This window comes from Canis aureus, chromosome 16 (assembly GCF_053574225.1).
Source record: "Canis aureus isolate CA01 chromosome 16, VMU_Caureus_v.1.0, whole genome shotgun sequence".
In the NCBI taxonomy this organism is placed as follows: domain Eukaryota; kingdom Metazoa; phylum Chordata; class Mammalia; order Carnivora; family Canidae; genus Canis; species Canis aureus.
This window is the reverse complement of record NC_135626.1, coordinates 7,352,146-7,377,971: the sequence shown is the minus strand read 5'-3', so window position 1 is coordinate 7,377,971 and position 25,826 is coordinate 7,352,146. Positions and strand designations below refer to the sequence as shown.

Genomic DNA, 25,826 nt, shown 5'->3' with positions numbered 1-25,826 from the left:
TTTGTGATGCTACTGTAAATGGAATTGCTTTTTTTTTTTAATGGAATTGCTTTTATTTCACTTTTGGATTTTTCACTACAAGTGTATAGAAACGCAGTTAATTTTTCTATATTGATCTTTTATCCTCCTTGCTCACTTTTGTGTCTCTGTACTAACACAGTAGGTAGACACTTTTTAAAAATCCCTTGGCTGCAGGAAACAACAAATGTTGGAGAGGATGCGGAGAAAAGGGAACCCTCTTACACTGTTGGTGGGAATGTGAACTGGTGCAGCCACTCTGGAAAACTGTGTGGAGGTTCCTCAAAGAGTTAAAAATAGACCTGCCCTATGACCCAGCAATTGCACTGTTGGGGATTTACCCCAAAGATACAGATGCAATGAAACGCCGGGACACCTGCACCCCGATGTTTATAGCAGCAATGTCCACAATAGCCAAACTGTGGAAGGAGCCTCCGTGTCCATCGAAAGATGAATGGATAAAGAAGATGTGGTCTATGTATACAATGGAATATTCCTCAGCCATTAGAAACGACAAATTCCCACCATTTGCTTCCACATGGATGGAACTGGAGGGTATTATGCTGAGTGAAGGAAGTCAATCGGAGAAGGACAAACAGTGTATGTTCTCATTCATTTGGGGAATATAAATAATAGTGAAAGGGAATATAAGGGAAGGGAGAAGAAATGTGTGGGAAATATCAGAAAGGGAGACAGAACATAAAGACTCCTAACTCTGGGAAACGAACTAGGGGTGGTGGAAGGGGAGGAGGGCGGGGGGTGGGGGTGAGTGGGTGACGGGCACTGAGGGGGATACTTGACGGGATGAGCACTGGGTGTTATTCTGTATGTTGGTAAATTGAACACCAATAAAAATTATTTTATTAAAAAAAAAATCCCTTGGCTGAGGCATGGCAAAAGGCTGGAAGTGGGGCAAGACTGGAGTCCAGGCTGCCAGCAGGAAGACTGGCTGGTGGTGTAATCCAGGTGAAGGTGAGGGTAGCTGGCCTGGGCAGCGTTAGTGGGGAGGCAGGGGGGTGCACTAGGATGGGGTGGGGGATAAGAAAGGGTCAAGGGTAAGGCCCGGGCTTTTGGCCTGGATCACACGTACAAGGACACGAGATGTGGCAAATTCATTTTGAAAGTGTGGCTTTGAAGTGCTTTTAAAACAGCCCAGGAGGCAGCTGGGTAAGCCACTAGGGGCTCAAAGCAGTCCCAGGCTAGAAATAACACTCTGGGCTCGGAGCGCAGGGGAATGGAGGAAGCTGCCAGGGCCAGAGCGGGGACACTGTCGAAGAACCTAACACCAAGGCAGTGGCCACAGGAAGCCAACAGTGGACATGCAACTAGAGGGAGAAGGAAGCGGCTGGAAGTCTAACCTGGCCAGTAGGAGGTGATGCTGTGTGCAGTGCAGTGGGGTCTGAGGGTGCGTCTCAAGAGGAAAAGAGTCCCTCAAGTCCCCACAGATAGTAACCCAGTCCCAAGAGGTTGCAGGTGACTTTGGATGGTGGAAACCAGGCTGCAGGGAGTTGGCTGGGGGGGGGGGGGGGGGCTGGGAGGTGGTTTGGTCTGAGTCGGGGTCGGGGGGCTGCTGGTGGCCTAGGGAGATTTGGGTTGTTTTGAACGCAAAAGTCAAAGGAGTTGTACTGTGATGGGAAGGGGCCTGTTAAAATGGAAAAGGGTGAGAGGGGAGACAGGAGGATGTGGTGGCAGGGCCCCCAGCATGGCCCATACTTCTCCCCACATGCACCCGCAACACCAGGCTCCCCAGAAACACGAGTGCGTGTAGAACTACTTTCACTCCTGAGTGATCGAGGCGCCTCTGGCTCAGTCCTTGCAGATCTGTTCTAATGAGCAGGTTCCTCATTTTCTCAAGGTCAGCATTCCCCTGCAAACTGGCAGGAGCTGTGGAAGGCACAGCTCCTGAGCATGTCACCCCAGCCCACTAAACACCAGTCTCCAGACTGCAGAGCCAACTTCCCTCCAGGTGGGGGCCAGGCTGGTGCCCAGGAGCCCTGCGAATTCTCAGGAGCACTGCAGAAGAACCAGGTGCGCATGAGGAAGGTCTTACCTGCCACTGTTCCGTAGCTGGGGGGGGGGGGGGGGGGCATGTGTGGCTGGCCGTCTGCCGGATTCCTGGGGAAGGACAGGACATCCACAGGCTCATGTGGGCACAGGGAGGGCTTCACCAGGCGCCTGGGCCGGGGAGGCAGTGGCAGCTCTCAGCTAGGCTCCCGACTTGGCCTGTTCTGCATCTCCCCAGAACGGGAAAAGCAGGTGAGGCCTTCTCGACACAAGCCCCGGTCCTGGGCTGCAGGCCCCACGGCTCCAGGCCCAGAGGACTGCCTTTCCAACTGGGGGAAGCCCTAGCCTGGCTGTTGGGGAGCAGGAAGCCAATGCTGATCAAAAAGCAGTTCAGCTGGGCCCCCAAGCCCCTGTTAGCACCCCTCATTGCTGAGCACGGTCACCCCACTGGCAGGCCCCGGGCCAGAGTGGTCTCGCTGCTCACTGCAGCTCCAGCTGACGGAAGACGTGCCAGCGATGTGACTGAGGCGTCTCCAGAAGGGAGCTGGCTGGCTCCCAGAGGTGGTTCTCAAGTGTGTCACCTGGAGCTTGCTAGCAGTGCTACTTCTCAGGTCCCATGGAAGACTCTGGGCCCTCCAGAGGGCCGATGCTTGCTCACCTGGTTCAGGTGGTCCCTAAGGTCCTTTCCACACCTTCTCTTGGCTGCCCCTTTCTGGGATGCCCCCGCAGCTCTCACTCCTGGAAGTCCTGCCTGATTCCTGGGATTCTCCCACTAGAAGACCCATCCTACTCCTCATGCTTCATTCCACAGACACCTTTGGTAATCTGAGGACCCCAGAGGGTCCTGAGGCACCAACATGAACCAGAAAACTCAGGCCAAATAACATGGATTGTAAACCCCATCCCCAGCCCCGAATGTCTAGGCCATGAGGAATGAGGGCTTAATCCTCACCAAGGCTGGAGCCAGCAGACCTGAGAAGGGGCAAACCTTCTCTAGCCCTTATTTTTGTAGCTGTAAAGCCAGAGCACTGGAGTGATAAACCACAAAACAGTATGCCTTGTGGAAGAAGCCAGACACGAAGGACCGACCGTAGGCTTCTATTCATACAGCGCTCTAAAACCGCAGAGCTGTGGTGGGGGCATTCCAGGGATGGGGTGGTTCTGGCTGAGAAGGGGCACGAAGCAACTTTATGGGGATTGGAAATGCTCTGTCCTTATGATGGTGGAGGCTACAGAACCATATACACATCTGTCCAAACTCAACCAACTGTACATTTAAAGAGTGAATTTTACTGTATGTTAAGTTACACCTCAGTTTAAAACATTTGTAGTGGGGATCCTTGGGCTCAGCGGTTTGGCGCCTGCCTTTGGCCCAGGGCGTGGTCCTGGAGACCCGGGATCGAATCCCACATCGGGCTCCTGGCATGGAGTCTGTTTATCCCTCTGCCTGTGTCTCTGCCTCTCTCTGTCTCTATGTCTATCATTAAAAAAAAAAAAAAAAAAAAAAAAAAAACTTAAAAAAATTTGTAATAAAATAAGGGGTTTGGGATTGCACTTCTAAAAATGTTCTGCATCTACAGTCCTGGATTTCTATGATTCTGATGTGGGAAAACTGGCAGCCTGCTTGATAAGCAGCGTCAGAGAGCCGGTGGCAGCGAGTGCCTCACCCTGAGGCTGCGCGGTCACCTCCCCTCCAGTGGCAGCAGGCCGCAGGCAGCAGCGTGCAGGTCCTGCTCAGGAAGGTGCCCACTGGCCTCAACTCAGAGGCAGGGCATGGGGAAACAAGTCTGTTCCAGAACCGAGCCCCCAGGCGGTGCAGCCGACATGGCCTGCTGAGGTATGCAGAACTTCTCTAGTAGGAGTCACTGTTGTCAGTGCGAGCAGGTGGGAGGCAGTTAACTAATTTAATGAACAAGAATCACAAAGGAAAAAATGATGAGCGGGAGGAGAGACAGCAGCCAGGAGTCAGTGACTCCCTGCAGGATTACAAACATACATTTCTGTCAGAGAATCTTTATTTTACATGTCTGCATCACAGCAAGAGAACCCATCCCATACGTCACCCTGATCAGAACCCCCACCCATTATATGTTTACATAAATACTCTTCAATGATCATCAGTGTTAAAAAAAATACTGAAAATTCCTGCATCCCAACCTGGAAAGAAATGATATTTACAGGCATTTTCTCCCCCAAATGAAACTTATTTCTGGATTCGATGTGTCTGGCTTCTTTTGAGATCACATGACCAGGCAAATCCAATTTATGGTTGGCAAAAGAGGCTTAAGGCGTCAAGAACTGCCCCCTTGTGTGGCCAGGATTTGGGGATCCTTTTGTAATAAGTATCTTATGCTAAGAAGGCTGCCCCACTGGTCCCCCTGTCTGATTTGGCTGCCCACCACAAAACCCCAGAGCCTGCCCTAAATAAGCTGTCTTCGAAGTGAGTTAGCTTTTCTGTCTCATGTCAGACCTTATTGACTTTGTCCAGAACTCCTCCTTCCCAAACAGCCTGCCTGCAGATTACCTGCCCCCAGAACCTCAACAGTCCCTATGTAGCATGACCAGATCCTTGCTCCCACACCACTTTGTCCCTCTCCGCCAGGCTGCCTTCCTTACATGGTAGCTCGGGGCTTATGCATGTCCCATGCCCTAACAGAGAGCCATCGAGAAACATGTTTTTTAAGCATAAACCACACATGGGGGGCACAGATGCGCTGCCAGACTGCAGAGAAGCCCTGGGGGAAACCTGGAATGTTCAGCTCACCAAACCTGGAGTGTTCAGCTACATTTTCAGGTGCGACAAGTACTAGCATCAACTCAGGTGGGCCTCTTTTTAAAGACTTCCTGCCCAAAACACCCTGGAGAAACCTGGAGTAAAGAGCAACTTCTTAGAACATACAGTACGTTCCAGATGAAGACATCTTGATATACCAAGAAGTACCAAGTCAGAGCCTAAATTCTTTAGTGGGGAACCTACTCATTTACTGAATCCTGAATGGGAGAAGCAGGCAGCAGGCCAGCCATAGGCATCATGGACTTGGTACATTCTCGATCTGTTAAAAGGCCAGAGTGTCAGAAGAAAGCACTAAGGGGTGAGTGTGGAGTGTGGAAACGGGCTGAGGAGGGGGCTGGGATCTGCTTCTTGTGAAATCCAGCAGCTTATCAGCATGAACGGTCTTACTGTTCCACGGGGTGTATGGAGCAGCACCAACCACTTCAGCAGACCATCTAATGTTCTGAGAGCCTTCCTTGGAGAAGATGCTTCAGGATGTGGGAGATGGCCAGGACGCCACTCACAATTCAAACAGGCATTTTTCACACCCTTCTCGGTCTGTAAGGACTGGCTCCTGGCAACAGCCTCTCAAGTATTAAACAAGAATATATTTTAGTGTGGGGGGTCCAAAGCGTAACATGGAACACTAGTATGTACGCTCTTGATAAAATTCTCCTTGGGTTAGAAAGTACATCCTTCACAGCTACTGGGAGAAAATGCTGCAGTGCACCAAAGCCTTCAGCCCATGTTCCCAGACTGAGCCTATGTGGAATCAATAGCTGTGGGCTGAGGAGAGGGGAAGGGGGAGAAGGGGGAGGGGAGGAGAAGAGGGAGGGGACGGCCAGTTGTGGAACAAGGGAGCACAGATATCCTGAGGAGATCATAATGCAGGAACAGAAATCTTGCCACAACAGGCACGCAGAACATGAGGCAGTGCTGCTGTGGCTGCCCGGATATGTCCAGGAGAAACCAAACCTGGACATTTTACTCCAGAGCAGTTTCTTGGAAGAAAACTGAACTGACTTAAGCTATGGTCTGAGAAACCATCTTTTACAGCAGAGTAAGCAGCTCCTAACGGGAGAATGGGCCACCTATTCACCAGAGTTGTATTCAGCAGGTTAAAATGCATTGCTACTGAAATTTTAAAGCATCAAGGAACCAAGAAATAGGCTGACCAAGTCTTTGGCCACTGTTAAAAGCCAAAATTAAGAGATCGATGATTGTTCTTGTTGTCTAAGTAGTAATTTTCTAGCAAAATACACACACTTTATTACATGAAAACAGATCCTTTACTTCCTACAATTTCACAGCCAGCCGCACTTCCAGTCCACAGATGTCTCAAAGGAAGCATGGGTATTGTGCGTAGGCAGAAACACGGAGTAGGAGCACAAAGCAAGGCTATAAATACTGCTGATCACTCTATGATGCGCACCCGATCCTTTCTGCCTGCTCCCCAAAACACTGAAGGGCTTAAGTGTGGAAGCGCTGCGTGTGGTGGTGAAGACCGAGCTGCTGGAAGGACAGGGGTGACTGCCTGGCTTTGGACCTCATTAGTCATCTTGCCTCGGGGGGAGAGTGGAGTGCCGGTCACAGCTACTAGATGATGGAGACATGGAGAAAGGGAAGACATTTTTACAGATGGAGAACTCCAACAATTTGTACAAACGTGGACATCTTACAGGATGGAGAACTCTAACAACTTGTACAAACGTGGGAAAACCAGTTTTCCCCATCTTGGGCTGGGGGTTTGATTTTTATTGATAACAGGGCTTCACTTCACACCTTCTGCCAGTTTCAGTGTAGGACTTGGGCAGACACGCTGCTTATTAGCCTGTACTCCGACATCACCACTCTCCCTTTCAGAGGGGTCAGGACTGTCCCGCCGCAGCCACTCAGCCGCTATGAGCATGAGCTGGCAGACAAGGCCCGGCGTGGCTCGGGTAGTGGCGGGGAGGTAGAGGCTACCCCCACCTATTCTCTTCTTCCCTCCCTCCTTCACTCCCCTGCTTCCAGCAAGTGAATTGAGAACACCCCTGTGGGGACCCTGGCTAGGGGGGAAGTTTCCTCACACTTCCGGGTCTTGCAAGAAGTCATCATGGCCTAGTCAAGAACATCTGCTCGCAGGACAAACAGCAAAGGTGTCCCTCTAAGGGAAGCACCTAAGGGGGGGGTGGAGGTTGGCCATAGCATGAGACACTTTGGAAGTCCTGGGACTATGTTTACGCCAAGAAAACAGACTCTTAATATTCCCATCGTCCCTGCAACTTCCATAAGGCTCCCATCGTGTAGCCCTCACTTAAGAAAAAAGGAAGAAAGACAGAAAAAGAAAGACTTTTAAATAAATACTTGGGGCGTATTTCCTTGCTCCTGAAGGTGGGGAGACACATGGCCCTCCCCTGACATCTGTGGAGAGGTGAGCAGCCGCCTGGGAAGAGGGGGGACACTGGGTGGCAGCACACAGCTGGCTGGGACGCCTCAGTCTCCTTTGTGCAGTGCACTGAGGACTGAGGAACGTGCGTGGAAAGAAGGCTTTCCTGCTCCCTCGTCCAGGACAGAGGACAGCACAGGGGAAGGACAACTGAGGACAGATTCTACAGGTGCCTGAAGCTGGGGTGCTGAGCACAACCCCCAGGTTCTGCAGTTTCTGGTGGACGCTTCCAAGCCAAAGGGAAGACAGTGGCCCCTTCTCCCCCACACAGATGTGGGCTCCTGGCACCCCCGGGGAGCGTTCCCCATGAGGCCATGGTTCTTCCCCTGGTCTCAGGCCTGGGGACCACAACCCTGGTAGGAGTTCAGCGCGAGCCCTCATCCCCTGGGCTGCAGTGGACCTTCTGAGCTCATCTTATGATCCAGAGGACTCCGCTACCAGCTGCACCACTGCTCCCGCACCCATCCCCAGGCTCCAAGAGCTTGGAAGGGCCCTCGGCTGAGTTTGAGAGAGAGCTCGCCATCCCCAGTCCCTGAGAGAAAAGCTCTGTTTAACCACACCTGTTCTCTTCGAGTGCATGCCCTTGGGAGACACGGATGAGGCCCATTTCATTCCTGTCAGAAAGCCGACCAGGTTTATAGGAAAAACTTATAATGATGACAATTTGCTTGTACTCAAATATTTGCTTAAACACTAGCTTTTCTGCCCCCAGCTGCTCCTTTTAAGGAAATTCCTTCCCGTTTCTCTCCATATTTTGATTACACAAAACCAACACAGCCACAGAAGAGGGAAAAGAGGTGGTCTTGCTCGGGGCAGTCGGGGGAGCCAGATGTTCAAGAGAATCCTACTAGATAATGCTTTTTGAGCTTAAACATACATTTCTGTCTATCCATTAGACAACACCAAATATGCTTCAATCCAGAATAGCACTTCCCACCATAATTCCAGAGCCATGACTCTGACAGTGATATTCAGCCCTAGGACAACAGAGCCTTTTGGGAAGAGAGGACCACTGGGCCTCAGGAGCTGCTGGCTCCTGGTCACTTTCAGAATCTGGGTTCAGGGCCAGAATCCTGCGGCAGCCTCCGGTTACTAAATTGGGTTTTGACTCTGCTTTCTAAAATAACCTAATTTTCATTCATTTCTGTCCCTCAAAGTTCCCCTTCCCTTCTAAGTTCTGTATCCTACCTCAGCCCCTGATCCCCTGTTCCTGAACTGTGACCAGCCCCAGCCTTGCACGGCCACCCGCCTGCCTGCCACCACCGCTCTCCCTGCTGCCACACACTTGAGGGCACAACTGTGTATTTCTTGAGAGTTCTCAATTTAAAAAAGAGAGAAATATAAATTACAAAGTCTTCCTTTTATCCTCCTCCTGTCTGCACTCCCTCCCCGCCATTCCCATCTGAAGAATTCTAGCTGCCCATAACCAGCCACAGATCCAGTTTCCATAAGAGAGAGTAAAAAATTAGGTTTCCGTGGCACTTTGTTCCCAGCCGCGTGCTCTGTGGTGTCACTGTCGGGAGGTGCCAACTGCTCCTGCTCACCACTAGGACGATTAATAAATTAGAGGTTCTCTTTGACAGTCCCAGCCTCAATCTGCTCCATCATGCGGTGCCTTCCCAATCACCCTGAGCCTCCACTGAGCCATTGGTCACCTTCTTGACTTTCTTCATGTTCTCCATCACCCCTGATGTCGTCACTCTGGATGAGGGGGGAAAAAACCAATTAGAAAAACCTCAGTCTTAAAGTCACCACAGCACAGTGGAGTGGCTATGCATGTTGGCTCTAGAATCAGACCTGGGTTCCAGTCCTGACCCTGCTCCTCGCTGTGTAACCTCCACCAAGCCGACCTCTCTGTTCTTTTTCTTTTTTTAAAGATTTTATTTCTTTATTCATGAGAGACACAGAGAGAGGGGCAGAGACATGGCAGAGGGAGAAGCAGGCTCTCTTCAGGGAGCTGGATGTGGGATGCGATCCCGGGATCCCGGGATCACGCCCTGAGCCTAAGGCCAGATGCTCAATCAATGAGACACTCAGGAGCCCCTTACCTCTCTGTTCTTAAATACAATAAATGGTTCCCGCTTCCGAGAACTGTGGTCAGGGAAAAAGGAGATTCTCCAAATCAATACATACCAGCTGTTGTTATTACCATCACCATTGATCTGTTTCTCTCTTTCTGTCGTGGCCTCCACAAATTATGTTGTGTATCTACATGACTATGATTACGAGACCACCACCTGTGTCCTAATTAACCTCCTAAAAAGCAAGCTCATCAGGTGTTGTCTTAATAACTAGTCACAACTGTCATTTCTGAGTCATGGGACAGAACCACAGCCTTTCAGGAACCTTCTGTCCCAGAGAGTCTTTGAGCATGAGCAACAGAACTGGCTGCTCTCTATAAATCTGGGCCCCGGTCTCTGCATGCTGGGCCAGGCTGCTCGGCTGTCAGAGAACGTGGCTCTGCCTACACTCTGTGACCTTGGGACAGAAGCATCATCTCTGTTGGTGCCTCATACTAAGTAGATGCCATGAAGCCCTACACTGAATGTGTACGTAGATCAAAACTGGGAGAACCCTGGCTTCAGAAGGCGTGAGGGGCTGAGCAGAGTGACTCTTTCCAGACAGCGAGTCATGATGTCTCTTGAGAAGGTGGGGTCTATGAGGAGACAACTTCTTGCCTCACAAATGTGAGCTGGACAGGATCTACAAAGAATCTGGGTTGCTTCATAGCCGAAGACACCAAGCAGAGAGATTGAACTGGCAGACAGAGCATAGAGGGGTTGCAGGCCAGTGAAACTACCCTGGGTGCATCTGTAGTGTCAATACATGTCATGACACATTTGTCCAAACCCACAGAATGCATACCACCAAGTCTGCGGTAAATTACAGACTGTGGGGCAGCCCTAGTGGCTCAGCGGTTTAGCACTGCCTTTGGCCCAGGGTGCGATCCTGGAGACCTGGATCGAGTCCCACATCGGGCTCCCTGCATGGAGCCTGCTTCTCCCTCTGCCTGTGTCTCTGCCTCTCTCTCTCTCTCTGTCTCTAATGAATAAATAAATAAAATCTTAAAAAAAAAAATTACAGACTGTGGGTGATAATGACATGTCCATGTGGGTTCATCGACTGTGACAAAGGTACCTACCACTCTGGAGAGGGAGGCTGATAACACGGGAGGCTATCCAGGTGGGGGCAAGGGGCATACGGGAAATTTCTGTTCCCTCTGTTCAATTCACTGTGAATCTAAAACTGTTCTAAAAAGTAGAGTCAGTTAAAAACAGATCAACAAACATATCTGGCCAGCATCTCCCTACCTACTCTAGAAAACAAGGCACCTATGTGCCCAATCATGGACCAACAGGAATTTCCTAAGCAGTAAACTAAATTCAATCAGTCAACTCAACAGATCTCTCCAAGGATCCTCCTTGTCCCCCCATCAGCTATCAAAGCCTTCAGCCACGAATGGTAATTCAGTGGCTGTACACATGACACATCTAGACCCCGTCCACTGGGACCTAAAGGCAGATAAATGATTTTATGGGGTAAGGAAAAATTCCCCCTTTTATTTCTCCTTTCATTCCTTCATTCATGTTGCTGCTGCGACCAAGCCTCAGAGCCACCCAGTCCGCCTCAGAGCTGGGACTTAGACAAGAGTCCCTTAGACTCATAGGCTAGCTATACCTCTGGCAAAGTCAGGACATAATGGGCTGCCAAGACATGGTTCTTAGGGGGATCTAGGGGGCTCCTACAGATACTGTGAGTGGAAATGTGGCCCCTGGACAAAGGAAACTGCCACATTTTGTCATATGGCTCAATGTCACTTCCTGTCAGCTGGTGCGGCCGGGACCCAAGCACTGGAGGAAGGATGCACCTCTTCAGGGTGACAGGCATGCACAAAGGGCTCGTCCTCATGGGACTGCCTGTCTCCAGACTGGGATGGGCAGGTGGAGCAGCTGCAGGCCCAAGAGAACCAGAAGCCTCTCTAGCTCCAGCATGGTTTCTCTAAACACTTGAGATAAAGAAATGCAACCTCAAGTCTCAACAGTGTCACTCATGGTGACAGCAGCTGCTACAGGGCTTTGGCCCCCACTGGAAAGGGCAAGGGCTTCCATACAGCTGGGGCTGTGAGCACAGCCCATTCATCTGACCCCAAGTGGGGCTTGGGCTGTGACTTGGGAGACACACCTGCTACCTGTCTTTCCCCAGGAATACACTGCTTTCCAGCTGGCAGACCAACTGAGAAAACAAGGCTCACTCCGTCATGCCAACCTGGGGCTGGGACAGAGAGGGACAGAAATCAGAAATCTGTGCCCTTTGGGTGCCTGCAGCCCAGCAGGAGATGGTCTTCCAAAGCAACACACAGAGCTGCTGGAAACACACAGGAGAGCTCTGAGCAGGTGGGACAATGGCTTGGGGTGGGCAGAATCATCTTGTCAGGGTCTGGGGGCAGCCTCGATGCCAGTACTGAAAGAGGAGGAGCAGGGGCGATATGGGGGGTGGGAAAAGGGCCAGGGAGTTTCTGAACAAAAGAAATGTTAACGGACAAAAAGCATGGAAGAAACAAAAGAATGTTCCCTGCACGGTTCAGGGAGTGCTAAGCAGTTGCTGGCAAAGGTGAGTGGCAGGAAGGTCAAGGGTGGGCAGGGCAGGGCCATGGAGGGCCTTGTCTCCCTTGCCACAGAGGCTGGATTTGCTTCTTATGCCAGGGTTCTCAGTCATGGCTCAAACAGGATGCCCTGGGAGCTAAAAAGGCACAGAGGTAACTGAGTCCTGACACTGAGAATCAAGTCTTCAGAGGAGGGACCAGGGACGAGGACAGCTGTAGGAAGGCAGGGTCCTGGGGTTTCAAGGAGGAGAGGGAGAGGACACACAACATTGAGTCCCCAAGAAGTCTCACTCCACATGGGCTGAGAAGAGGGAGGTGTGGAGGTCAATCGCCACATGCTGCTGAAGGCGAATGGCTGGAAAACAGTGCCATCAAGGCCTATAGGGAATGCAGGGGACAGAAACCTGGGTAATGATGGGCAGGTGGCTAGAGGGAAGCAGCTGGAGCTGGGGTTGGGGTGTGGTTACTGAGGAGACAGCCAGGCGACCTCAGGCTTGGGTGAGCCCTCCCCATGACAAGAGGCAGAATGGAAGCCCCCCTGGCTGGTGGAATCGGGGAGTATGTGAGCATAGAAGGATGTCACGGGAGCAGGCAATGGTGAGGTAAATGGAAGCAGGGCAAGACACCTGATGGCCATGATGCTGGGTGGGCCTCTGCAACCTGTTGTCCAGCAAACTGCCAACAAATGGGAAGGACACCTGGTGCCCAAGCTGTGGGTGAGCCTGGTCTGCCCGTCAACTGACACTCGGACACCGCAGCACTGAGAAAGAAGGGCACCGGGCTCAAGGGCCGGCAGCTTCTGGGCCGGTCTGAGGTGACAGTAGCTGTGATGGGCCAAGCAGATGCGCTCCCTGTGGACTCAGGAGAGCATGTGGAGGACAGAGAGGGGTAAGGGGGGAGCAGGGCAGAGCTGGAGAGAGCAGAAGGACCCAGTGCTGTCTCTCACTGCTCAGATGCATCTAAAAGGTGACCCCTTCCTCTCCCAGCAGGACCCTGATGGTCTGTGTGGCCAAACAGGCCTACTGAACACAGGCAAGATAGGAGGGGGAGCTCTGGCACCCACTGCTCCTGATGCTGCACCTATGGGGCCCCCGGACACATCATTTCTGTAACCGAACCAAATCATAATGTAGAACCCAACTAAAAACAGGTTTCTGGACTCAAGATGTAGAGACGTCTGGTTGGGAAACAATTCTATTAGTCTCTAATACCCGTTTCCACTTTTGTTGCCCCACCACTTGAAGGACAGCAGTCAGGTAGGAAAAGGTTCCCAGCAACCCTGAGGCTAGTATTCGGGAATGGGAAGCCCGGAGAGCCAATGTCCTGGCCCTGGACCCTACACCAAATGGTTCTTCCCATTCTGACTTCTCCAGATAGCAGAAAGTAATTCACATCATCAAGTATATGCACAGCACAGGAGGCAGTTACTAAGTCTGATCACTAAAACTACATCTAATACTTTTTAACTTGCTGTACTTTTTATAACAAAATTCTCTTACCAAAATTGGTGAGCCTCTGTGAGTTTTAGCCCAAAGAGAGGTGTGTCCAGAAATAAAAGGAAAAAAAGATAGGAAGTCAGGTACTTCTGACTGCACCCTCACTCTGTAGGCTCAGCTGGAGAAGTTGGGTGAGGCCTGGTGGGAGCACTCCACCCCCAGGAGGAGCCCGGCCTGTCCTGACCTCAACTGCCAAGACTTGCCTCCCAAACACACTGCACTTCAGAGGAAGGAGGTAAAGACAGGTAGAAGAGAAACTACCCAGGGGCACCTGGGCGGCTCAGTTCGTGAAGCATCTGCTTTGGGCTCAGGTCATGATCCCGGGGTCCTGGGAGGATTGGGCCATGTCAGGGGGTTGAGGGGGGTGTCCCTGCTCAGCGGGGAGTCTGCTTCTCATTCTCCCTCTGCCTGCTGCTCCCCCTGGCTTGTGTACATGCTCTTGTGTGCACGCTCTCTCTCTCTAATAAATAAATAAAACCTTAAAAAAAAAGAGAGAGAGAGAGAAACTACCCAGAATCTCAGCCAATAAGGTCAATGAATGGCCCAGGTCAGAGTCTGCATGCCACCAGTGGGTAAGACTCGTTAGAAGAGGATTTGTTTTGAGGTATGTGAGGCCTAAGGAATACTCCTTCCCACAAAGAGGAAGTAATACTTGTTCTGTGGTGAAAAGCAGATCAAGCTCCTTTTTAACAGGAAACACCCTCCAATGTGGATGACAGAGAGCTCATGATCTTCTAGAAAACACAAACAACAGCTCTGCTTGCCTCTGGCTTGAGTTATTTCTGGAAGAGTTAAGAGGTGCCATCCAGGAACAGCACCTCCAAGCAGAAGTGGGAGGGGACAGCTTGGGGCGCAGTGGCACCCCGAGAATCTGCAAAGAGCCCTCACGCTCGCCTGTCACCTGCAGGTGAGCATGGATGGCAGGCTGACGGCTGGGGCCTTTACCACATGCCTGTTCTGCTGTCACATTCGATCAATCTATAGAACTTTCTCGACAGCAGAACTTTCTCCCAGCCAGAGAGAAGCCCCAGAACAATTTTCCTGCTAAATTAAAGGCACATGACCTCAGTCAGCTCCCCAACTTCTTTTTCACAGGCTAAGCGGGACTAGTGCTTCTTGGAAACAGCACCACCCTGAACAAAGCCTTTGCCTTGGTCTGAGTCTCTTGCAGGTACACATTCAGCCCTTCTGCCACTGAAGAGAAGCTCCCTTAGTATCACAGGATGGCTCCCACTTAGCCAGCCACAGAAAACACGGAGTCATCACAGCGCTCCTCCCTTAGAACAGGAGTGTAAGCGGAGGCAACCAACAGACACCCCTTGGCATTCCGATCTCTCCCGCAGCCTGCCAGAATTAAAGACACACACTCCCTCCAGTCTCCACATGACTTGTGGTCTGTCTGTCCGCTTCCCCCACTTCCCTACCCTGATTCAAGAACATACAGACTGTCCTGCAGTTATCACAGATTCCCAGCGAGAAACAAAAATCCAAACAAAATTTCTAAAAATCCTACCATGAGACAAAAACACCTTTACAATGTGTCCATGCTTCTGATACAATGGCTGATGGTGGGGATGCGGAGGAACAAGAACTCCTACACTGCTGGTGAGAACATCGAAGGGCCCCATCATCCAGCATCTAGCTGCATACCCCAGAGAAGCCCTGCCATGAGGGCAGTGTATAAATACACTGCATCCCGCTCACTGCTTCTTACCTGACTGACTTGCATTTGGGCCCCTTCAACCAAGTTCCTTACTCAGGTTCTGCTATTTCTAGAAAAGGCACCCTTCACGGCTCTACCACTTTCTTCTCTGCTAACTGTAAGAAGGTATTTCCTCCTCTGCACACAGAGCTGTGGTTTGGGGCCCACAGGTTTATTGTTCCCATAGTGAGGCGGAGCATAAAGAGTGGTCCTAGGCTGCCCTACAGCTCAGTAGGGCCCAGCACGGGCAAGAGGCTAAGCCTCTGAATCCGGATATGTCAAAAGGCCACCTGCCTTGCTGGAGGCAGCACACTTGAAACTCAGCCTGAGGCTAATCTTCAAACACAACAACTGACCTGGCCCATCACAGTTCATTGGTAAACAAGCCAATACTCTTAATCACTATTCCTTTTCTAGATAATGAGTACCCTTCCCAGAAAATACGACCCTAAAGTCACTTGCCCTATGACTCGAAAAACCCATTTGAATGCTCTGATAGAGGTCAAATCACTGCGCTAGCTGTGAAAAGCCATTTCATTATCTGATGACTGAGGAGTCTGAGGACAATTAGAGGACTCACAGACGACTCAGACTATCACATTTTCAGACATCAGCTCCCAGTGGCAGGGGTCCAACAGGAAGTGGGGCTGCCCAAGCCTAGCAGTGAAAGGGTCAAGCAGATGCCCAAGTTCTCACCCCTGAGTTATTAGAAGCAGGCTCTAACGATGCTCAGGGATGCCTAATCAGATGGCCAGCTCCACTTTCCCTGCAAAGACTGAGCGATGCTTGGCAGATGCTGTACTTTAATCTGAGTAAGAGAGCCTGGGGCTTAAGTGTCCATTTCCTTCTGCTAAATATAGAGGTACCACCTCTGGAGCAACAAAATGCAGAGAGAAGCTGCTCCAATTCACACCGTGCTGTTTAGTTGGGTCAAGGGGCAAAGGAGGAGGGGCAAGAAAGATTTCTTACACTGATTCCATTTCCAAGTCATCCTCCTGAGAAAGTTGTAGGTAGGGGTTATCTGAAGCTGGACGGAATTTACAGCCCGTAAGAACAAAGAATACCAACGTGGCCATTTCATCCAGGAGCTGCAAATTAAAACCCCCCCACCCCCCAAAAAAGGGATTAGCAATGCTGTTCTTCAGAAAGCAGTGGAACTAAACAAACTAGCCCAGCCCTCCCACGCTGCCCCCCAACTGCTGACCAGTCACTCAAAGGCCAGGGCAGCGCTAGGGATGGGTCTCCTCACAAACTGGGCCAGAGCCTCAGCTGGGAGCATTCTGCCCAAAGATGACATGTAAGACACTACACTTTAACCAGTCTTCACTGGTATCTTTTAAGAGCTTCTTGTATCCCTGTTTCTTATAGCGTCCTCAGCACCAAGTAGGTGCCTCAGGGAAAGTCTTATCACTGTGTGTACACCTGGAAGTAACCCAGCACTGTGTACCAACTATACATTCAGGTAAGGACAAGAAACAGAAAAGGCTCTAAATTATTTGGTTGCTTACCCTAGTAGTTAACTGGCCCTAGCATATGGCAAAGACACTGTATTATTGAAACACTAATGTACATAGAAGGAGGGCACTCTGGATTCTAAGCTTCTCTAAGCCCCATAACAGAAGGAAAGACCATGTCTCACTGGGTTTTAATTATATAGGGCAAATCTCACACTCTCTGCCTGAGGCTTTTCTCTTCAAAGTCTTATAAAACTGAAAACTAAAATCAATAATGCAATTACTTCCTTATTTTTCATGTAATCCAGCAGCTTTCCTGGACAAGGAGATGATCTTAATTTTGGACCAGAAGACACAGAAGTGGCCACTGCTTGATAACTTTGGAGTAACCTTACATTATACCTCAAGACTTTATCCTCAGCCAGAGTGTCTCTGGCACTGTCCCCCACAAGCAGCACACCTGGTAGAGCCACTTCCACTGGAACGGAACAGCCAGTTTGAGGAGAAATGCAATGATCCTGGTGAAGTATATATAACATACGATCTATAGGAGAGAAAGAAATTAATAAAATCAATGTAGAAATTACAGCACCACTTTCTTCCAACAACTTGCTGTCACCAAAGAACTACAAATAAGAAGACAGAATGACCTGAAGAAAGTCACTGGACAGGTGCTGTTAAGTGTGGCAGAGACAGCTTCCCTGCTGGTCCCACTTAAAAGGACTTGTTCATCTCTAGGTGACCACCCAACATGGGGAGGACAAAATGTTTGGTGTGGCGGCTCTTAACTCTCGAGTCACCCTTTCCTTGCCTTTTCACGTACATAACATACTGACTTCAATCCCCAAAGGACAGTATTTTTTATTCCCAGGCCTTGAGGAATGTTTTTGAGTGGCAGCAGCAAAACGAAGCTCACTTTAACCTCTTTGGCAGAGGCTGTGCGCATCTAAGGCCCATACCAGAGGACACACCCTAACACTGAGTGCTCCAGTAAGGGAGGACATGGCAAGGATCTACCCTGCTGGCCGCTGGAGCACGGCCTGCTCATTGGGACCACTCCCAGGACGGCTGGGCTTGCAGGGAAGGAATCGTCCAACCCACAGATTCAAGATGCCCCAGAAACTTTCTTTTAGGAGGCAGGAAGCAAACTCTAGAAGAGTTTGTACCTTACATATTCCAAGAAATTATTATCGTAATAAGTTATAGCAGGTCCTGCCTTTAGTGTATGCTCATTAGGGACTTTTCACATCCAGCAGCCCTGATTTTAGGCATGATCTCCGTTTTGCAAATGAATAAAACAAACCAGCCAAGAGTCAGTTGTGTATGGCACATGCCAGGAAGAGCACCTAGAGGAATAACTACCAAACTGTAAATGATAATCACCTGGGGGAGGTGGGGTGGGGAAGATGAGGGTCATAAAACACTTCTGCTCTGACTCTATAATCCCCACATTGTAAGAAAACATCAAGCATGCACTACGTTTCTGAGTATTTAAAGCCAAATTTAAAACTAACATTTAAGAAGGAGTGACTCAGCTGTTTAATTTCCCCTATCAAAAGACACAATTTGGTTTGATAAAATAAAATATGCACAGCTCCAGGTAACACATCTTGTACTTTTGCCAATTCTTTGGAAGTTCATTTGCTCTACTCCCTAAACTGATCTTATTTACAGATTTAGGATTTTTTTTACTCACCAAGACGTAATAGTGTCTGAAAAGTTTCAGCTTTGCTAGGTTAATAGCAGCTAGGGAGAAGAAAGAACAAAATGACAGGCATATTAACTTCTTTTCTCATTTTTAAAAGCAAGTGACATTCAGGTGCCCTCTGTCAAGAGGCCAAGTCCAATGCAGATGAGTACTGCCCATGGGGCACATCTATATTTCTGGAAATGCATCAGCTTGGCAGGATCTTCCCCAATCACCAGGAAGAATCAGGGAGTTATGGGAGCAGAAGGCTGGGGTTCCCAGCTCCAGTGGTGTGCTGGTGTGTGTCACCTCACTCATGGTTCAACTTTAAACTTGCCATGTTGTGGGGATGCTGACACCAGAGAAATGGGTAGACACTACAAATCAAGACTCCCCCGCCCCCCAAAAGCCACTGGTAAACATTTCAGCTCTGCCCCTGTGGCTGACAGAGCTGCACTCCCCCACTAGGATCAGTCTCAGGTGGGTCCCTGAGCCTCCCACTAGCTGAGGATATAAATTCAAATAACCCATGAATGCATCTTGCAAATTTCACTTGTAACAAGCTCTTTAAACACAACCCTGCTGGCTGTGTCCTACCTTTGGATCACTCAAGGTCAGAGAGCCAGGACAGCTAGCTTCCTGCCACCGCCTATGGCCATGAAATATTGATGACCACAGAGGGTAGCCTGGCTCTCTCCCCGATTAGCAAGCCTTTCATTCATCATAAACCTTCCTGCAGGAGGCAAATTAATTTGGCTTAATAGCATTCAATTACTGGTTCCGTTTTAGAATGGCACTGTGGGTGAAGAAAGTTCCTCTTCCTCTTCCTCCTCCTCTCGCTCAGGATTAGTGGAGGGCAGTCAGGCTTAGGGTCCCAAAAGAAATTCCTGGAATCCTAAAATAATCTTTGATGTGATTATCAACCAACAGTATCTGCAAGAATGTCCTCGGAGAAACCGAATGGCTCCATGAGGAGAGGATCAGAAAATCTTTAGAGAACACCTAACCCTCACAAGTGAGAGGCCATAACACCCAGGTGTCAAGCTGGACTGGACTAACACGTGCGTCGTTCGAAAAAGCTAAATTAAAGCAGATCAGCAAAAGCTTTCTTATCTAGTAACCTCTCTGGTAGTCTCATTAGTTTTAAAATTAAATCTCTCTGGTTCTCATCCAGTTTGCCATTCACTCTGCCTTTGGGCCAGGCTCCAGGATGCAGCTAAACTGAGGCAGGGCAGCTGTGGCCTTTGCCCCAGGGAAAGAGAGGCACTACGCACCCAGCGTGAGGTGCGCAGAGAACCAAGTGAGTGATAGGAGCAGGTGATACAAGCAGGTACTCCTGCCCATCTCGGGGATGGCAGAAGCTCCACTGAAGACCAAGTTGTAAGCCCGAGAATTCTGTGTCGGATGGCTAAGCCACCACGGATTTAACGCTTCACACATCCGTATGAACCAGTATGAACTAGTACTCCTTCCGTGTGTCTTTCTGTGTGGATGTTTCCTGCCCACGTGGTCAAGGAAATGGCCTGCCCCCCAAAACAAGCAAAATCGTTCTTGCATACGAACACTCAGTTCTCTTCTTTGTGAATAACCGAGGAAGAACATTAATGATTACTCTTTAAATAATAAAAATGCTTTAAAAAGTCTCTCCTGAATTTCATTTGCTGAAATATATCCTACAAATGAAACTCCTGCCCTTGTTTCACCAAGAACCATCGGCCAGACTAGAGTGCAGTGTGAATTTTTTAGTCCTGTGTGTCAAGGAGCCATGACAGCATATGGTTGCTGTGGGCCCGCCCAAAGGGCTCCCAACTTAGACTAGAGGAGCTGGTGTCTCAGCAGAGGCCTGACCGGGGCTCGGGAGGGAGCAAGAGGCCAGTGGACAATGCTCGGAAAGAGCAGGTACAAGGGCCCAGGGGGCTACATAGGGAAGAGGGAGCCTGACAGCTGGGCTGTGGGGGAGGCCAGGGAATAAGTGGGGGCCATGGGGAGAGCCCAAAATGGAGCCTGATGCAAAGGACCACTAGCTGTCCTGGGTGCTACCAACAGCCCCAGGATGCCTCTCAAGGGTCTGAAGACATGGTCACATCTACATTTGAGAATAATCTCTCTAGAGAAAGGATGGAAAGAACCAAGAGTGAGAGTTCAAATGAAGTCAAAAGCCTCGAATTTGCAGAGGTCCCTCTAAAAGGTGATAAGGCACTTCTCCATCAGTGCAGATCCCACCTCAGGGGCCAGCTGGAAGAGATGGGACGGACAAGGTAAGTCTAATGGTCCCCTTCCTCCCTACTAGGGGGAAGAATTTGGGGTAGATGGAGAGGGAAGATAGAGGTGAAGGCGCTGAAGGATGAAGACCGTGTTTGAAGGGAAGGGTGTGGAAGGCGCCAACCTAACGTCTCCCTGGAGTCAAGAGCCACCACGTCACACGGTCCAGGCCACTGAAAGACCCTGAGCTGAGGCAGGGTGCCCACCCCCGGCACTGATGCCTTGCTGTCTCAGGATATGTGCTAGGACGGACAAACAGACCTGGGGACAAGCACCATTGCCTCTAGGAAATGCAGCCACAGTAAGTAAAGCTCAGGGTCATATGCAAAACCCGCCAGTCATGACAGATGTCACTTCCAGTCACACACAAGACATTTGTTTATGAGACTAATAACATACTCTCGAGGCCAGGCTCCCACCTGGGTGTTCTAGTCACAGCCAAGACAGCAAAGGCAGGGAGGGAGCTGAGTTACTGAACTGAGAAACCAAAGTGGGTAACAGTGCACATCTGAACATTTTGGGTTCAAATCCCAACTCTACTGCCTCTTAGCTGTGTGACCTCAGATAAGCCATCTAACCTCTCTGAGCCTCAGTCTCTTCATCTGTAAAAGAAAGATAACAATACCTCCACGAAGGCTGTTGGCAGAGGTAGTGAGACAGTATGTGGAAAGTAAACAGCACTCAGTAAGCACTCAGTGAATGTCTAATATTACAGTATTGGGATTATATAATATCGACTGAACACCAAATGGGCTATAGACTGTTGCAGCGGCTGCCACATCTGGCAAGAATCCAGGCTCCAGTGAGTGCAACTGGACAAAGTGGGGGTCTGGGGGCTGCCAGCATGCCCTGGGCTCTCCTGACAGCAGTGCTGCCATCTGCACATGATGTGTTAGCCTGCTGAGAAGATTCAACCCTAGAAGGGAAACCTCACCAGCATTATACAAGGAGCAGAGAGAAAGGCAGCAGATCGCAGCCTGGAATCCCAAGCCTCTTTCTGCTTTTTCCCAAAAAAGCTGCCCCTAGAGTTGAGAACACTGCTGAGCTTGACGCTCACTGGCTCACGGCAGGCCGGGCTCCCACGGGAGCAGAGGCTCCTAAAGTCTGGGCTGGCTATTTCTGACCCCACCACCACCAATAGCAAATATGGTAAAAGAGTGAGTCTAGTGGGATGAAAAAACCTCGGACAGGAGCCCAGAGTCCCACGTTCCAGTCCCTGCACCGTCATGGCTCCATGGGCCTGGGCCGGGCCTGGCCTGGCCTTCCCTTCTCAGGCATGGGTCTGCTTGTGGGCAGGAGGATGTCTTTTTTTTTTTTAAATAGAGTTTATTTATTTAGTTAGTTATTTTTTAAGATTTTATTTATTTATTCATAGAGACGGGGGGAGGGGGGGCAGAGGCACAGGCAGAGGGAGAAGCAGGCTCCATGCAGGGAGCCTGACCCGGGACTCGATCTAGGGTCCCCAGGATCAAACCCCATGCTGCAGGCGGCGCTAAACCGCTGCGCCACCGGGGCTGCCCAGGAGGATGTCTTTATGGCAATGTTTCTCCCTGGGGTGAGCACCAGAATCACCCTGAGAGCTTCTCCTAGTACACATGCCTGACTGCCCCTGTCATAGACCTGGACTTGGCCAGAGGACTTTGAAGAACCTCCCAGGGAATGGGGAAGGAGTGAGGGTGAGGGCAGGGAGGTTGTGTACCTGGCTCTAGGAGCTCCTGCAAGACCTACCTCCTGCTATGGGCGCCCCCCAACCAGGAAATCACCAGGACTCTGGATTTTGGCAACTACTTTTTGCTGAGAACAGAACAAGTACCCACGGAGGCAGAAAGTGCCCAGCTGTTTCAAATGCTTTACCAAGGCAGCAATCTCTGTGACCAGTAGCAGCAAGAGCAAAGGTACCCCATTTAAAGGAGCTGCTGCCCCTTCCCTAGATTTTTGCCTTTCCTCCGTCTGCCCAAGAGAACTACGAGGCAGGCAAGAAGACAGATGGTCACCTTCCTCCCCAGTGGACCTGCCTACATGGTCTTGAACCCTGACAGTGGTTGTCACCATCGACTGAGTGGGAACCATGTGTCAAGCACATCTCATGCTTCATGTGATAGCCTCCACGAAGGAAGAACCTCTATGACCACTGCCTCACAGAGGAAGGACTCAGGCCCGGAGAAGTTTACCAAATTATCAAGATCACACAGCTTATAAGCAGAGAAGCCAGTACTCAACGCCCAAGTCCACCTCTCTCTAAAGACCATGCTCTCGGGATCCCTGGGTGGCGCAGCGGTTTGGCGCCTGCCTTTGGCCCTGGGTGCGATCCTGGAGACCCGGGATCGAATCCCACATCAGGCTCCCGGTGCATGGAGCCTGCTTCTCCCTCTGCCTGTGTCTCTGCCTCTCTCTCTCTCTCTGTGACTATCATAAATAAATAAAAATTAAAAAAAAAAAAAAAGACCATGCTCTCAATGCCCACACGTTGCACTATGAGAAAGGCAATTCATAGCTTTGTAATCCCCTGGCAACCCAGGGCTCAAAATGCCGAGCAATGCCCAGGAGCTGCCAGCAATCCATCTTGAAGAGTTAATACTGGATGATTTATGAGACATACAGAAGCAAAAGCCCATGACAGTCTCTTAAAGGTGAAAAATTTCCAAAACAATCCTTCTCTGAGTATAAAGAAAGCCTTGAGGCTTAAAACCATCCCCACCTACCCAACATCCTTTCCTTCTGCTTCCTCCCTGCCGTGCTTCAGAGAGAATTTTGAGTCAAACACAAAAATTACAGAAATAAGGATGATTGCAAAGCCTGGCTGGCGTCAATGTCTCTCTGACTCACCCTCAAGCTCAGTGGTTCCACAGTCTGCGTAAGCTCCGAGCTCAAGCTCCCTCTGCATGGGGGGCCCACACTGACCTGAAAGTGTCCATTTGGGGGAGAGATCAGCTCAGCTGGTGCTCTCTGACCTCTGCTGAGAGGAGATCCCACTAATCCATCCCACAAAGACAGTATCAGGTGCAAGTATGGGAACAGCTGTGATAAGACAAGAACTCTGCAGAGAAGAAAACTGATTTTTGAACTGTTGAGAATCATGTGAAAAGTGGTTCAAAGTACATTTCCAATATACATTTTTCCCACAATATACATTTAAAACAATGATCCAGGAGCAGTCAAAATTCACCAAACTGAATAGTTAAGGGCTATCTTATTATAAGCAAATATTATTGTAAAGGAACAATAAAAAGAAACAAAAATGGCCCAAGAAACTGGAGGGTATTATGCTGAGTGAAGTAAGTCAATCGGAGAAGGACAAACATTATATGTTCTCATTCATTTGGGGAATATAAATAATAGTGAAAGGGAATATAAAGGAAGGGAGAAGAAATGTGTGGGAAATATCAGAAAGGGAGACAGAACATAAAGACTCCTAATTCTGGGAAACGAACTAGGGGTGGTGGAAGGGAGGGTGGGGGTGACTGGGTGATGGCACTGAGGGGGGCACTTGACGGGATGAGCACTGGGTGTTATTCTGTATGTTGGCAAGTTGAACACCAATAAAAAATAAATTTATTATTTAAAAAAATGGCCCAAGAGACTGGCTGACAACCAGAGCACTTTAGGGAAGGCTAGCTGTAAGATTTCTGCTATCACATCTGGGGAGTCTCTGTTTTTGCCTCCCTTCTGCTCTAGAAACACCAAAGGCTCTTTGTGAGTGGGAGTGGGAGTGGGATCCTGAGGATCCATGCTGATCTGACTCTGCCCGTCTCTGCCAGTCGGCAGCATGCATGATGCTGGGAGCCTCGCTAGTCTGACACTGCAGCTGAGGCTGGGCTGAGCCAAGGAGCACTCTGCTCCCCCAGCTGTCCATGGCACAGACTCCCAGTTGGCAATGAGCTGGGTGAGAAGAAGGTCAGATATCCCATTGCTTGATGACACAGCCTGGTCAACAGCAGACAACACCTTCCCCGTAAGAGAACCAGATCTTCCTAAATACTGGGGTAATCAACTGAGAAGAGTCAGTTTCAACTGTGACTCGAGACTCACAGAAACCAAATGCATTGCAAGGCCAGTAGGCAGAAGGACTATGTCCAGGACCAGGGAGAGCATACCAAGATCGCAAACCAGGCCTGCTGCATGGCCAAGGGCCCCCCAAGACAGCATGGTCCCCAATATTTTGCAGGCCTAATAAAAAAAAAATGACAATGTGTCCAGAATGTGGCTGCTTCTCAGGCTGGGGATAGAGGCCTCTCTGCTTTTGGCTGTAGAATATTAACTCAAGATGGTGACAATGGTTAATTATGTTGAAATGTTAAGCAGAAGCTGTGATTATATTAATGACATTAGAAGAACTTCTGGGTGATCTGCTAGGGGAAAGTAATGAAAACAGGGTTTTAGGGATTAAAAGAAATGAAAAATCATTGTATTAAAGCCAGTCTAATCAAATTCTCTTTCTTTCTCATTGCTTCTTCATAATAGTCTATTTAGCTGTTGTTTTACCCTTTCTAGGTTCATGGACTGCTTTGAGACCGTGGAAAGCCACAAACCCTCTACCCAGGTAAATGCATGCATGCACAAAATCTCAGGAAGTTTCTGGCGCACACACACACCCCTCCCATAATGCACTCACAGATGCCATGTGGAAAATATGTGAACTAGAGAGCTGGCCACACTCTTGACACGAGGTGGTCTTGACTGCAAGACAGAATGCCACTCTCATACCACAGGAGGGGCTTTGTAACCCCCTGCAGGGACACCTAGGTGGCTCAACCGTGGAGTGTCTGCCTTCAGCTCAGGGTGTGAATGGGACCCAGGATCAAGCCCCACATTGGGCTCCATGTGGGGAGCCTGCTTCTCCCTCTGCCTGTGTCTCTGCCTCTCTCTCTCTCTGTGTCTCTCATGAATAAATAAATCTTAAAAAAAAAAAAAAAAAAGCCCCTGCACCGCACCAGCTGGAGAGAAAGTGTTCTTGGCCTGCCAGTATGCCACGTTTCTGGAGCAGAGGACTGTTTACGGTGCTCTCATGGTACAGCTTCAGACTTCAGAATCAGGAGAGGATTATAAGCATATGCTTTAGCTATACACCCAGGGACAAAAGGAAGGACGAAAATTTTCTGAGTGACCAGATAAAGGGCATCTCATTTTTTCCTGCCTCTTTTCTCCTACTATCCTGAAACAGTGTTCCGGAGGGGGTAATTCCAATGCTATCCTCACGGGCAGGGCAGAAAACAGCATAGAACAATTCTGGAGGAACTCATTCCTACCCAGGCAGCACCCAGTCCTAGAGCCCTCCCTGCGTGCTGGGGAAGGGAAATCACAGCAAAATGTGTGGTTGGGAGGCTCCCCTTTCTCCTGACCACCTCCTTCACCCTAGGGCTTTTGACCTAGGGCGTTCAGGTCTAACCTAATAATAATCC

At 49.8% G+C, this 25,826-nt stretch overlaps 1 protein-coding gene across 5 annotated transcripts in view; it reads right to left on the bottom strand.

The window, feature by feature from the left end:
• Nucleotides 1–4,019: 4,019 nt before the first annotated feature.
• GPR107 (G protein-coupled receptor 107) overlaps nt 4,020–25,826 on the bottom strand; it is an 80,284-nt gene continuing 58,477 nt past the window's right edge. For all 5 annotated transcript variants that reach the window (XM_077851047.1, XM_077851048.1, XM_077851049.1 and 2 more), the window contains 4 exons: nt 18,175–18,224; nt 16,939–17,022; nt 15,994–16,112; nt 4,020–8,924 (listed from right to left, as the gene is read on the bottom strand). In XM_077851047.1, coding sequence (XP_077707173.1) covers nt 8,828–8,924; nt 15,994–16,112; nt 16,939–17,022; nt 18,175–18,224 — 350 coding nt within the window. In that variant the 3' untranslated portion in view covers nt 4,020–8,827. The remainder of the gene's footprint in view (nt 8,925–15,993; nt 16,113–16,938; nt 17,023–18,174; nt 18,225–25,826) is intronic.